Raw genomic sequence first — 15850 nt, forward strand, 5'->3', positions numbered from 1 at the left:
CAGGACAGGACAGGACAGAGCAGGACAGGACAGGACAGGACAGAGCAGAGCAGGACAGAGCAGGACAGGACAGGACAGAGCAGGACAGGACAGGACAGGACAGGACAGAGCAGAGCAGAGCAGAGCAGGACAGGACAGGACAGGACAGGACAGGACAGAGCAGAGCAGAGCAGGACAGGACAGAGCAGAGTACAACAGAGCAGGACAGGCTCCTAAAGAGCTCTTCAAGTGCAGGGTCCTATAAAGAGGATTAAGGATATTTCTGCATTACTCCACTGTGCTAAACTACAGAGACTGCATCAGTACTCACAAAAACATACCACATAGACCAATGTTTGCAATGCACTCGTTTGACACAGCCAACTCAGGAGGATAGGATACAATCACCAAGCGTAACGTACCCTCCTGTGTTTCCCACTTACGCTCTCTCTATACCAGCACTAATTCGTCTTTGACGTCAAAGTTGTTTCAGATGATCCATTACAAACTTCTAAAATATATTTTGATGAATTTATTCATACTATTTCATCCTTCCGCAAGATATAGTCCCGACACAAATCTAGGGTTGCTACCCAAGCCGGCTGGTCGTTCGTTCTGTCGGTTCAGTTGCCAGAGACGCGACCCAGTCGTTCAGTCTTTTGTTCTGTATCTATGGACGCGACCCAGTCGTTCATTCTAAATGTTCTATTGCCATACTGGCTGGCAACGTTCTTATCCCTTGCTTGCTGGCTAGCCAACTACGGCTAACTTACAGTCACGTCAAACAGTGCAGCCAGAATAACAGTAAAGTAGCTTCATTTGCGTTTGTTTAAGCTGTTTTCTAGTGACATTTATTTGGATACATCCATAACAATGAGCTAATGATGCGCGATTTCGCCTGGCGTAGAAAATGTGCTCTCTCATCAGGACACTGTTGTTCAGAGGAGCTAGCCAACAACACAGCTAACACAATCACTTCAAACTGAAGCTGGAAAGACAGCAAACTAGCTGCACTTTTCTATTGGCATTACTTTGTATATATCCATAAAAATGATCCTTATTCATGATTTTGACTGGCTGAGAAAAGCTGCCTGCCTGTCTGTCTGTCTCGTCCCAACTCGTTCATTACTATGAGACAGCTGGAGATTGAGTTTGAATATTGAAACAATGTTGCAAATGTCGGAGAGACATACAGCAAGGTTTATACAAATCTCCGCTGTTGAAAACGAAATGTTAGTCTAAAAGAAATGTGAGACAATGTCTAGATGCTTTTTATAGTGGAGATCAAGTATATAAATTGCCTGGCTGGGCTGAGGAGACAGTGGATTGCGTAGTCAGATGGAACAGAGTAAATAGGCATTTTAACGTCATAGGTTTAGCCGGTGGTAACTTGTGGAATAGACACCGGCTGGAATGCAGTTTTAACCAATCAGCATTCAGAATTAGACCCACCCGTTGTATAAATGGATAATAAAGCATGTGTAGATCAGTTGGTAGAGCACGGCGCTTGTAACGCCAGGGTAGTGGGTTCAATTCCCGGGACCACCCTTACGTAAAATGTATGCACACATGACTAAGTTTCTTTGGATAAAAGCGTCTGCTAAATGGCATATATTATACAGTATTATTCTCTGCCCAAAAACAGGCTTATCAGAAAATGACAGCATCTGTTCTGTCCTGTTCTGTACTTTAAATTAATGTGGGAGAGTGACTCTAGGAGCTCTAAGCTGAAGCGTTGCAGATTCTGCAATAGAAAATGTAAAGGTAATTTTCGATTGAGCCGACACATGAAGCGTTTGTCATGAATGCAGTCTCTACTGAAGCGGGAACATTACCTTTAAATTTCAATTATGCTGTAAAGCTGAATTTCCACGAAGCGGATTGAATAGAGCACTAGATCAACGAGCCAACACTTGGCCAGCAGCTGAGTGCAGAGCAGGGTAAACGCAACGTACACAGTGAGTAAGTCCGCAAACCTTGTTTGAATACTTCCTCTTTCAGAGGGATTTAGTCTAAGTGCCTATCTACTGTAACACTGGAATACACCTGATCTGATGGTCATTCGGCATCTATTGCAGAAGCATTGTGGAGATCTTGCTTATTCTGCACTCCCACTGTGCAACATGATCAGCCATCAGGGGAGCAGGTTTCAAGAACAACGCATCACAAGCCTTGCTTTAGTTCTATAGTAGTAGTATGTGCCCTACAGCAGTAAAACACACTTAGAGTTATAGCGGTAACTAGGGAAATGTACTGTTGAGTCAGTAAACAGAGTTTACAGTCCCCTAATAAAGAACTTCAAAGTAAAAAGGACATGACATTATCTTTCCTGGAACCTGCAGCATAGTTATGTAACCTATTCCCCCTGTACAGGACAGGACTGTTAAAGAGAACCGTATTCAGCCTGTACAGGACAGGACTGTTAAAGAGAACCATATTCAGCCTGTACAGGACAGGACTGTTAAAGAGAACCGTATACCCTGTGTACAGGACAAGACAGTTGAATAGAACCATATTCAGCCTGTACAGGACAAGACAGTTAAATAGATCCGTATTCCCCCTGTATAGGACAGGAATGTTGAATAGAACCGTATTCCCCCTGTATAGGACAGGAATGTTGAATAGAACCGTATTCCCCCTGTACAGGACAGGAATGTTAAATATAACCGTATTTCCCCTATGCAGGACTAGATTGGTCAGTTAGTCTAGCAAGCTATCTAAACTTATAGTACAGTGCATTCGGAAAATTATTCAGACCCCTTGACTTTTTCCAAATTTTGTTACGTTACAGCCTTATTCTAAAATTGATTAAATTGTTTTTTTCCGTCATCAATCTACACACAATACCTCATAATGACAAAGCAAAAACAGGTTATTAGAAATGTTTGCAAATGTATTAAAACAAAAAAACAGAAATATCACATTTACATAAGTATTCAGACCCTTTACTCAGTACTTTGTTGAAGCACCTTTGGCAGCGATTAAAGCCTCGAGTCTTCTTGGGTATGATGCTACAAGCTTGGCACACCTGTTTTTGAGGAGTTTCTCCCATTCTTCTCTGCAGATCCTCTCAAGCTTTGTCAGGTAGGATGGCGAGCGTCGCTGCACAGCTATTTTCAGGTCTCTCCAGAGATGTTCGATCGGGTTCAAGTCTGGGCTCTGGCTGGGCCACTCAAGGACATTCAGAGACTTGTCCCGAGGCCACTCCTGTGTTGTCTTGGCTGTGTGCTTAGGGTCGTTGTCCTATCATATCATCTCTTCCCCGATTCATTGCGAGCTCAGAGAACAGGTCTCCGGGCAGCCGAGCGGAAATGGAGGAAAACTAGACTCCCTGCGGACCTGTCATCTTTCCACTCCCTCCTCTCTACATTCTCTTCCTCCGTTTCTGCTGCTAAAGCCACTTTCTACCACTCTAAATTTCAAGCCTCTGCCTCTAACCCTAGGAAGCTCTTTGCCACCTTCTCCTCCCTGCTGAATCCTCCTCCTCCTTCTCTGTGGATGACTTCGTCAACCATTTTGAAAAGGAGGTTGACGACATCCAATCCTCATTTATTAAGTCAAATGACACCGCTGGTCCTGCTCACACTGCCCTACCCTATGCTTTGACTTCTTTCTCCCCTCTCTCTCCAGATGAAATCTTGCGACTTGTGACTGCCGGCCGCCCAACAACCTGCCCGCTTGACCCTATCCCCTCCTCTCTTCTCCAGACCATTTCCGGAGACCTTCTCCCTTACCTCACCTCGCTCATCAACTCATCCTTGTCCGCTGGCTATGTCCCTTCCATCTTCGCGAGAGTTGCACCCCTCCTCAAAAAACCTACACTCGATCCCTCCGATGTCAACAACTACAGACCAGTATCCCTTCTTTCTTTTCTCTCCAAAACTCTTGAGCGTGCCGTCTATAGCCAACTCTCCTGCTATCTCTCTCAGAATGACCTTCTTGATCCAAACCAGTCAGGTTTCAAGACTGGTCATTCAACGGAGACTGCTCTTCTCTGTGTCACGGAGGCTCTCCGCACTGCTAAAGCTAACTCTCTCTCCTCTGCTCTCATCCTTCTAGACCTGTCTGCTGCCTTTGATACTGTGAACCATCAGATCCTCCTCTCCACCCTCTCCGAGTTGGGCATCTCCGGCGCGGCTCACTCTTGGATTGCATCCTACCTGACAGGTCGCTCCTACCAGGTGGCGTGGCGAGAATCTGTCTCCGCACCACGTGCGGAGGCTTAGGGTTAGGCTTAGCTACAATGCTACAGTTGTCAACAACTATTGTCCCTGACGCAACCACTAGTTGGCGCTGTAGGCCTACTCCATCTAGCCACAATGGTAGAAACGTAAACAAACCATCTGTCGCGACAATCAGTATCACAACACCGGATCTAAACCTGTAGGTGGAATTTTGCTAAGGATGCTTTAGTGAAACGTGGCCGATTTTAATTAGCCGAGACGGAATTTGTTAACGTATATATCTATCTACTCAGCTGGTCGTCCTCAGCATCGTGGCTAATTTAGCCATTTTAGACCAATGGTTTAACTTTAAACCATGGTCTAAGCAAAAGTTTGCAAGTATGGCCCCTGGATGTTACCAGTGGAGGAAAGATGGCAACCTGGACTCAGGGGTAGACGTTACATAGTAAACGTACATCTGGGACAGTCCAATTAGTATGATATATTATATTATGTTTTGTATGGTATGTATTAATTTGTGGATGTCCATCATCCATTTCATATGATATGTTATGAATTACAATTCGTATTTTACAAATAGCAATTCGTACAACGTTACGAATTTGCAAAATGTATATGTTACGAATTCCAATTTGTTGTGGCTAACATTAGCTAGGTTAGGGGTTAGGTTAAAGGGTTAAGGTTAGGGGATGGGTTAGCTAACATGCTAAGTAGGTGCAAAGTAGCTCAAAAGTAGTAGGTAGTTGCGAATTAGCTAAAACGCTAAAGTTGTCCATGATGAGATTCGAACACGCAACCTTTGAGTTGCTAGACGTTTGCGTTATATGCCCAACCAACCACCCTACTTTATTTTTTGCCTTAAGTAACCTTCTGTCTCATGTAACCATACCAACCGTAACATAAACGGTACTAATTTGAGTGTTTTTTCCGTATTTACGTTTACTATGTTACGTCTAGTATATGAGACCAGGTTGGAGATAGTCAGCATTGTGTGTCTTTCAACAAGCTTCTGTGACGCCCAGGAGCAACGTCATCACATCACACCACAGGCCTCTTAGACCATCAGCAGGGTAAGATGAGAACAACAGGCACTCCTGACTTCAGGCAATTCACACACAGTATGCTTCCAAACTGTTGCATGTGGAGAGAGAGAGGAGAGCGAGCTGCAGTTATTCTCCACAAGCCAGAGAAGACAAAAAGAACCAACAAATCACACAAGAGGCATCATCCCTCTCGGAATAGCAGAGGGACTGGATGCCCTGGTGTCCTGCAGGGACCCAACAGCAAAACCACAACACCTGAAAATAGCCCTTTGTCTGCAGCAGCACTACAAATGAGGAAGACCAGACAGACTGCCAACACATTTCACACGGTTCTTTTCTGCTTTTCCATTTTGCCAATAACATCATAGAATGCCATGACAGCCACTCTTAAGACAGTCTAGACCACGTGTCAAACTCATTCCAAGCTTGATTATTTGAATCTGCTGTGTCGTGCTAGGGCAAAAAACAAAAAACGTGCACCCCTTGGGGTCCCGAGGACTGAGTTTGGGAAACGCTGCACTAGGCCCTCCATGGAATGAGTTTGACACCCCTGGTCTAGACAATGTATTTTCATGGAAGATTTAATTAATATACTGGCCAGGGCATTACAATATACAAAACTTGCCCTACTGCAAATAGTTAAACTTCCAGGATATTTAGGAAACTGAAGAAAAAAAAATTAGGAAAAGAAAAAGCCATATCCTTTGAAATAAACCACAAAATTAAATGACATACCAGTTTGCTAGTTACCTTCCCAGTTGAAAGTTAAGGCGATCATGCTGAGAAATACGTAATAAAGACTCAACATTCCCTAGCAAATAAACAAACCCACACATGGTTAAAACATTTATTACTAAAATGCAGATTTCTCTAAGGCAGCAGTTTCATGTGTCTATAGGTCTCTACGTTTGACAGTGAATCAAATACAACGGTACAAAAACCATCTTTCTTGCTGTGTGCCGCCTCAAACGTCAACATTAGACAGCAAGCGGTAGATACAATTTATTATTATGCATTATTATTATTATTATTATTATTATTATTATTATGGACATTTCATTCAAGTAAGCTACTATCCAAAGTGACTAGTGTAATTGGCAGTACACAACATGACCTTGGTTATTTACACATTACAGATCATTATACTTGGATCTGCAGAAACACACAATCAAAGAAATAAAACAACTTCTAGATTACTTTCAGTTAGGAAGTATTGATAACGTTGAGGGGTATTCTAACACACACACACACACACACACACAGACACACCGCTCTCTTGTTTGAGTAAGACACGAGCGATTCAGATTCCAGTAGTCCAGTACAGCTAGAGGAAATGTAAGATTTTAGGAACGGTGACATCTTTAAACATGGACCTTAGATGAATCATCTCTCAAACCAGTGACATCCCTCACATCTTTAAAACATGGACCTTAGATGAATCATCTCTCAGACCAGTGACATCCCTCACATCTTTAAACATGGACCTTAGATGAATCATCTCTCAGACCAGTGACATCCCTCACATCTTTAAAACATGGACCTTAGATGAATCTTCAAACCAAGCGATGATTCTCCACCACGTCATCTCCAACAATAACCCTTCATATCGGTTTCAATACGACACCATAAAGCATTAAGTCAAATATGAAATGTCTCTTTGGTTAACCAGGTGAAATGAGTGGGTGAATTAGTCGTCAACTAATGCTACACAATGTTGGTGTTATAATGGCAAAAATAAGAGCACCAGATGTACACTGAACAAAAATATAAACGCAACACGTAAAGTGTTGGTCCCATGTTTCATGAGCTGAAATAAAAGAGCCCAGAAATGTTCCATACGCACACAAAAAGCTTATTTCTCAAAAACGTTTTTGTTTACATCCCCGTTAGTGAGCATTTCTCCTTTGCCAAGATAAACCATCCACCTGACAGGTGTTGCATGTCAAAAAGCTGATTAAACAGCATGATCATTACAAAGGTATACCTTGTGCTGGGGACAATAAAAAGCCACTCTAAAATGTGAAGTTCTGTCACACAACACAATGCCACAGATGTCTCAAGTTTTGATGGAGCGCGCAATTGGCATGCTGAATGCAGGAATGTCTACCAGAGCTGTTGCCAGAGAACTGAATGTTAATTTCTCTACCATAAGCCTCCAACGTCATTTTAGAGAATTTGGCAATATGTCCAACCGGCGTCATAACCGCAGACCACATGTAATCACGCCAGCCCAGGACCTCCACATCCGGCTTCTTCACCTGCGGGATCATCTGAGACCAGCCACCCGGACAGCTGATGAAACTGAGGAGTATTCCTGTTTGTAGTAAAGCCCTTTTGTGGGGAAATGCCCTTCCAGGACCTCGCATGGCTGCGCCCCTGCCCAGTCGAGAAATCCATAGATTAGGGCCTAATGAATGTATTTCAATTGACTGTAACTCAGTAAAATCGTTGAAATTGTTGTACGTTGCGTTTATATTTTTGTTCAGTATAAAATAAGAGCCAACTTTGCCTTCATTGTTTCCAAGAAACACGGGTTAAGAAATGAAAACGTCTGTACCACAAAACTGAATTATAGCTTATTCGTGTTTCTTGTGGAGTTATGAAATGTCACCGGAGTCAGAATTAGGCAGGTGGTCCAGTAGCTAAACTAACATGTTGCTAACTCAGAGCAATCAGAGGACTATCCACCTCCATACCCATATTAACTCAAATGCTGTCCATGCAGAGAGGTTATATGTACAAAATGCACAGGTAACTGCCAAACTAAAGAAAATACCAACATAAAGTGTCTTAATAGGGCATTGGGCCACCACGAGCAGCGCTTCAGCACTTGGCGGTCCTGCTCTGTGAGCTGGTGTGGCCCACGTCGCGGCTGAAGCCGTCGTTGTTCCTAGACGTGACTTGTTGGAAAGGTGGCATCCTATGACGGTGCCACGTTGAAAGTCACGGAGGTCCTCAGTAAGGCCATTCTACTGACAATGTTTGTCTATGGAGATTGCATGGCTGTGTGCAATTTTTTTTTTTGACACCTGTTAGCAACGGGTGTGGCTGAAACTGGCGAAAAAAATCCACTATTTTGACATACTTTTGTATATATAGTATACTTTGTATCCCTCATTTACTCAAGTGTCCTTTGTTTTGGCAGTTACCTGTATATAAGAAATATAGGGTCAAAAACAGAATGTACTTGAACAAGACTTGTCCTGAAAGCTCAGATTAACAGGTGATCAAAATTTACGTCAAAGTCACGTCAAATCGGTCAGGGATTGCTTTCGTCCTCCCTATTACAGACATGTATTTCACTACATATATACATCTATACAGGCCCAGATATACAGACACAGAGCTAACTAAATAGTTTAGTAAAAATAAAAAAATAATAATTGGGGAAAACTAGACACTCCTGCTTGAGGCCCACTGCATTCTTCAGACTAATACATTAGTCTGGCAGGCTGAGGGAAATGTGTGGAAACCATGTTGTGATTTAGGACCTGCTGCCAATGAAGTGTCAGATGCAAATCACACCAAACTTAAAATGGCTGATTTTTAAATTAAAGTTTGGGGCTTCAATCAATCAATAAAAACTGACTGATACGTCTTACATTTGTAAGATACTGGCTTGTTTAAAAGTTACTTAAAACGGTTTAAAGCTTTACATTACATCAAGCTTTGAAATCCTTCAGTGACTGCACTACTGCTTATCTGACCATTCTGTGGACCCGTCCATATTGTCATTATGTATGAAATGGTCCATGTGCCTAGGCAGAAGTCAGGAGGGGATGCCATGAGAGTGGTCTACCGCTGGGACCCAGGCAGTATCTGGATGGGGAGTGGTCTACCGCTGGGACCCAGGCAGTGTGCGGATGGGGAGTGGTCTACCGCTGGGACCCAGGCAGTATCTGGATGGGGAGTGGTCTACTGCTGGGACCCAGGCAGTATCTGGATGGGGAGTGGTCTACCGCTGGGACCCAGGCAGTATCTGGATGGGGAGTGGTCTACCGCTGGGACCCAGGTAGTATCTGGATGGGGAGTGGTCTACCGCTGGGACCCAGGCAGTATCTGGATGGGGGAGATCAGTCTCCCCAGAGGTGGAAGCAAACAGGATCGGATGTCTCCATCCTGGAGCATGACTATACCCTTACTGCCCCCCATGGTGGCTCTGCTGCCGACTACAGCATTGAGAGGTGACAGTAACACACTAGGGGTAGGGAGACTCATAAACCAGTGCCACAGCATCCCTAATCATTGTTGGTCATACAGAATGGCATGGCTTTATGTTCACGTCATCTTCGCTACACAACAAGATTGGTTGTATCTACACACATTATATAACATGAGGGTGTAAACAACCATACAATTGAAGCATTTAAAAGCCATTGAATCAACTTGGTATGAATTATAATGACATTCTAAATAAGAGAATTCATCTTTGGCTAGGGGCATTTATTATTATTATTTTTCTTTAGCCCGTCTGTCCACCTCTGGACCAAACCAAGTCATCTTCAACAAAAGGGGACAATGTCAATTACAACTGCACTCCAGTGTTCAGTCTTTATCTAATAAGAAACACATGATAAAAAGAAGCCTTCATAGTTACATCTTCATTCATGGGTCAAACCAAAGAGAGTCTCTCTCTCATGACAACTTCATTCATGGGTCAAACCAAAGAGAGTCTCTCTCTCCTGACAACTTCATTCATGGGTCAAACCAAAGAGAGTCTCTCTCTCCTGACAACTTCATTCATGGGTCAAACCAAAGAGAGTCTCTCTCTCCTGACAACTTCATTCATGGGTCAACCCAAAGAGAGTCTCTCTCTCCTGACAACTTCATTCATGGGTCAAACCAAAGAGAGTCTCTCTCTCCTGACAAATTCATTCATGGGTCAAACCAAAGAGAGTCTCTCTCTCCTGACAACTTCATTCATGGGTCAACCCAAAGAGAGTCTCTCTCTCCTGACAACTTCATTCATGGGTCAACCCAAAGAGAGTCTCTCTCTCCTGACACCCCCCCATGTTTAAAATAACCCTTCATATTAATCAGTTGTCTTTCTTCATAGTCATCATCTGCAGTTGAATCAAAACAATTATTGCCATTAGTCTTAGGGAGACATGATAAAACAGATTCTTCTACGAACGAATTAACAGTTATCTTAAAAAAAAAAAAAAATATTCCATCTTTAAAAAGGAAAAGTGTTCCAGAGCTCCGGTGAACGGTTTCTAGAGATGTGACATCACAGGCCTCCCTTTGATCCCTGTCTGCCGCGCTCCACAGCAGCTGAGAGGGGGAACTCAGAAGAAGATGACATCCTCCTTGTGTAGGTCCTCAGTGCTCCCGAATGGAGGAGGCAGGCTGAGGCCGTGGACAGGGGCCTGTGCTGGAGTGGGGTTAGGGCTCTGGGTGTGGAGGGGGTTAGGAGGCTGGAGCTGGGTGTGGAGGGGGTTAGGAGCCTGGGGCTGGGTTTGGGTGTGCAGGGGGTTGAAGGCCTGACTGGGGGGCTTCTGTAGGCTGGCGGGCAGGTTCTCTGTGGGGGAAAGAGAGCCAGAGAGAGAGCATTCAGCCATTTGGTTTTAGATAGGGGTAGTGGTGGGTGGGTGTGTGTGTGTGTGCTACCTGTCGAGTGCAGGGACTGGGAGTGGACTAGGGTGTTTGGAAGCTGCTGGTTAGGGCTGATGGAGCGCTTGGCTTTCAGAGCACCGTCCTCTCTGGCTGACAACTTCATAGGCAGCATCTGCTTCATATCCACAGAGGCTGGGAGAGGGGGGGGGGGCAGAGAAGAGGAGAGTGGTAGAAAAAGAGAGTGCAATAAAGACAGTGAGAAAGAGTGAGAAAAGAGGAGATTCCCATTACATTGCCATTACATTGCCATTGCAGTGTTTTATTGGCCTGAGTCCAGGAGCCATCCAGTTCACAGCACCTAATGTGATCATGATGCAGAGTCATTAGGATCAGTAAGGCCAGAGTCCTGATACAGCCGAGGTCATGTCAACCTAACGTGTTTTCACAAGCCAGGGTGCATAAATCCCACTGTTTCGACCAGAGCACCACTACACAGGGCAGGCAGGGTTCTCTTTGTACTGTGGCAGAAAGTGTCTGGCTAAGACGCTTCAGGACAGCGGTCACGTGTGTCTGGCTCAGACGCTTCAGGACAGCGGTCACGTGTGTCTGGCTCAGACGCTTCAGGACAGCGGTCACGTGTGTCTGGCTCAGACGCTTCAGGACAGCGGTCACGTGTGTCTGGCTCAGACGCTTCAGGACAGCGGTCACGTGTGTCTGGCTCAGACGCTTCAGGACAGCGGTCACGCTTCAGGACAGCGGTCACGCTTCAGGACAGCGGTCACGCTTCAGGACAGCGGTCACGCTTCAGGACAGCGGTCACGCTTCAGGACAGCGGTCACGTGTGTCTGGCTCAGACGCTTCAGGACAGCGGTCACGTGTGTCTGGCTCAGACGCTTCAGGACAGCGGTCACGCTTCAGGACAGCGGTCACGTGTGTTTGCGAGGCAGACTTTAACCTACATAGTCAGCCTTTACTAGCGCATGGCGTGCAACCGTTTACTTTTATTGGCATTTCCTGAGCTCAACAAAGATCAAAATTAGATCAATCAACATTACATCATAGCTCAACATTAAATCAACATTAGATCATAGATCAACATTAAATCAACAATAGAGCATAGATCAACATTAGATCAACATTAGACCAACATTAGATCAACATTAGGGAGTGTCCTGCTATCCTACTGCAGGGTTCAATACTTCCGTAGTGTATGCTACTACTAACTGGTGTGTGGTGGTGGTGTGTTGCGGCTGGTCTTACCTGTGCTGTCGGTGCGGTGGGAGGCCTTGGCACTCTTTGAACTCTTTGAGCTCAGCACTGCCAGCTTGGTGGGGATCTGCTGCTGGACGCCCACCTGCTTGTGCTGCTGGTTGGTGGTGCTGCACAGGTGGAGCGGCACCTCCTTCTTCACCGGCAGCGCCGTGGCGTTGGCGCTGGTGCTCTGACCCCGAGGCAGAACCTCGGGACGCTCCAGGTAGTCTGAGGGCGCCACCGAGTGGCTGGGACGCACCAGGGCCTTCTGGGGGAGGGGGAGGGTGTGGGAGAAGTCTGATCCGACGCTGCTGCCCACGCCCAGCAGGAGTCCCCCGTTTAGACTGCCAGAGAGGGGCATCACCTGGGAGGGGGAAAGGGAGAGCATTCATTCATTCATGCATGCATTCATTAATTCAGCAAAAACCAAGCCATGAGGTCAAAGGCATTGTCCGAAGAGCTCCGAGACAGGATTGTGTCAAGGCACAGATCTGGGGAAGGGTAACAAAACATTTCAAGGCTGAACTCTTTTGGCCTGAATGCCAAGCGTCACGTCTGGAGGAAACCTGCCACCATCCCTACGGTGAAGCATGGTGGTGGCAGCATCATGCTGTGGGGATGTTTTTCAGCGGCAGGGACTGGGAGACTAGTCAGGATCTAAGGAAAGATGAACGGCGCAAAGTACAGAGAGATCCTTGATGAAAACCAGCTCCAGAGCGCTCAGGACCTCAGACTGGGGCGAAGGTTCACCTTCCAATAGGACAACGACCCTAAGCAACAGCCAAAACAACGCAAGAGTGGCTTCGGGACAAGTCTCTGAATTTTTGGTGGTATTTTATTAGGATCCCCATTAGCTGTTGCAAAAGCAGCAGTTACTCTTCCTGGGGTCCACACAAAACAGGAAACATGACATAACACAGAACATTAATAGACAAGAACAGCTCAAGGACAGAAATACGTAATTAAAAAAAAAAGGCACACGTTGCCTACATATCAATACATACACAAACTATCTAGGTCAAATAGGGGAGAGGCGTTGTGCCGTGAGGTGTTGCTTTATCTGTTTTTTGAAACCAGGTTTGCTGTTTATTTGAGCAATATGAGATGGAACAGAGTTCCATGCAATAATGGCTCTATATAATACTGTACACTTTCTTGAATTTGTTCTGGATTTGGGGACTGTGAAAAGACCCCTGGTGGCATGTCTAGTGGGGTAAGTTTGTGTGTCAGAGCTGTGTGTAAGTTGACTATGCAAACAATGTCCTTGAGTGGCCCAGCCAGAGCCCGGACTTGAACCCGATCGAACATCTCTGGAGAGACCTGAAAATAGCTGTGCAGTGACGCTCCCCATCCAACCTGACAGAGCTTGAGAGGATCTGCAGAGAAGAATGGGAGAAACTCCTCAAAAACAGGTGTGCCAAGCTTGTAGCGTCATACCAAAGAAGACGAGGCTGTAATCGCTGCCAAAGGCGCTTCAACAAAGTACTGAGTAAAGGGTCTGAATACTTACGTAAATGGGATATTTCCATTTTTATTTCTCTAATATATTTGCAAAAATGTCTAAAAACCTGTTTTTGCTTCGTCATTATGGGGTATTGTGTGTAGATTGATGAGAAACCCCCCCCAATTAAATCTATTTTAGAATAAGGCTGTAACGATAAAAAAATTGGAAAAATTCAAGGGGTCTGAATACTTTCCGAATGCACTGCATACACAAAAGATTAACAACATAAAATTGGAGGATGAGAAGCCATTTTGAGTCACATGTGCAAGTAGTTTCAAAAAGTTCAAATCAGGATATAGATATTTGAGTTTCATGTAGGACAATTACATTGCTTTAGATTGAGGTTGCAAATGAGAATACCGCTGTCATGGAACTTGTGGTAACAACATAAGGACAGTACTGTTGTCATGGAACTTGTGGTAACAACATAAGGACAGTACTGTTGTCATGGAACTTGTGGTAACAAAATAAGGACAGTGCTGTTGTCATGGAACTTGTGGTAACAACATAAGGACAGTACTGTTGTCATGGAACTTGTGGTAACAACATAAGGACAGTACTGTTGTCATGGAACTTGTGGTAACAACATAAGGACAGTACTGTTGTCATGGAACTTGTGGTAACAACATAAGGACAGTACTGTTGTCATGGAACTTGTGGTAACAACATAAGGACAGTACTGTTGTCATGGAACTTGTGGTAACAACATAAGGACAGTACTGTTGTCATGGAACTTGTGGTAACAACATAAGGACAGTACTGTTGTCATGGAACTTGTGGTAACAACATAAGGACAGTACTGTTGTCATGGAACTTGTGGTAACAACATAAGGACAGTACTGTTGTCATGGAACTTGTGGTAACAACATAAGGACAGTACTGTTGTCATGGAACTTGTGGTAACAACATAAGGACAGTACTGTTGTCATGGAACTTGTGGTAACAACATAAGGACAGTACTGTTGTCATGGAACTTGTGGTAACAACATAAGGACAGTACTGTTGTCATGGAACTTGTGGTAACAACATAATAGAATAGTTTGCTGATCTCTGTTCTATGTCTCTGACCTAACTGGGTTTGCCATGTAAATTGGATCCCTCTTGCGTTGGCATTTTATGTTTGTGCACGGCAGCCATGGTTTGCAGTGTGCAGCGAGAGCGAGAGCACTGCTTGTTATGTTTAAATGACTAGTGAGGTATCTTTGAACCCTGCTTCTAAAAGGGCCAGCCCAGCACCCGGCGCCAGCAGCATCTTAGCTGAGCACTTGAGGAGGTGCAGAGCCGCTGTGGCATTAAGGAAACACAATCTGTTGAAGAGCAGGGTATTTATGGGATAAAAGTGAAATCAGAAACACATGCTACGGTTTCTGCTGAGCAGGCAGTTTGGAACAGGCTTTGATGTGCTCTCAGAGAGAAGCACACTATGGTATAATGCTGCTCACACAACGACAGGAAAAACATGATTTCTCTCTCTCTCACACACTCACACACACACACACGCACGCCCTGGCAGATTTGCACTAGCAGGGAGCTGCTGCAGCCGCTCTCTCATGACATTACAGGGTAGCTCAGAACACTGTCTGCACTATCACACTAATAACCAACTTTGAGGAAAGTTGAGTGAAGCAGCAAAGCGTAGGAGGTGGTATTATGCCAATAAACCATATCAGTTTATTGTCCAACCGGCCCTCCGCCATGTATCTTAGGCCAGTGAGTGTCTGTGAGAACCTGTGCAGTGACAGACAGTTCAGCTCCAGTTTGATTGATGAGTGTGGAGGAGGAGATGGGATACCAGGGTCTGGGTCCCAGGAGGGCTGGGCTAGGAAGCAGATGTGTCCAGCTGTATTAGGGGGCTTTCCCTGCCTGCTGTATTAGGGGGCTTTCCCTGCCTGCTAGCAGCTACTGTGACAACCAGGGCATGACCAGGCAGCACAGGGCAAGGGGCCCCGTGTGAGGGGTGGAAGGGATGACGGGAGACGTCATGTGTGTCAGTCGGTCACGCTTAGTCAGTGTGTAGGAGAATAAGTCTGAGTGGGTGTGTGAGGCTGAGTGTGTGGGTATGTGAGGCTGAGTGAGTGGGTATGTGAGGCTGAGTGAGTGGGTATGTGAGGCTGAGTGAGTGGGTATGTGAGGCTGAGTGAGTGGGTATGTGAGGCTGAGTGTGTGGGTATGTGAGGCTGAGTGTGTGGGTATGTGAGGCTGAGTGTGTGGGTATGTGAGGCTGAGTGTGTGGGTATGTGAGGCTGAGTGAGTGGGTATGTGAGGCTGAGTGTGTGTATGCACGTCTGTTTGTGCATACACACACACTCAGCCTCACTGAACACTGCAGCCTG

General features: G+C 45.2%; 1 protein-coding gene across 1 annotated transcript in view; it reads right to left on the reverse strand.

Annotated features, from left to right (window-relative positions):
* Positions 1-6039: 6039 nt before the first annotated feature.
* Positions 6040-15850, reverse strand: part of LOC311131102 (rho guanine nucleotide exchange factor 18-like) — a gene marked incomplete at its 5' end in the record, with an annotated part of 28890 nt that continues 19079 nt past the window's right edge. The window contains 3 exons of the mRNA XM_084163915.1: positions 6040-10727; positions 10817-10954; positions 12023-12377. Of these exons, the coding sequence (XP_084020041.1) occupies positions 10495-10727; positions 10817-10954; positions 12023-12377 (726 nt within the window). The 3' untranslated portion in view covers positions 6040-10494. The remainder of the gene's footprint in view (positions 10728-10816; positions 10955-12022; positions 12378-15850) is intronic.

This window comes from Coregonus lavaretus (assembly GCF_964263955.1).
Source record: "Coregonus lavaretus genome assembly, chromosome: 6".
Taxonomy (NCBI): domain Eukaryota; kingdom Metazoa; phylum Chordata; class Actinopteri; order Salmoniformes; family Salmonidae; genus Coregonus; species Coregonus lavaretus.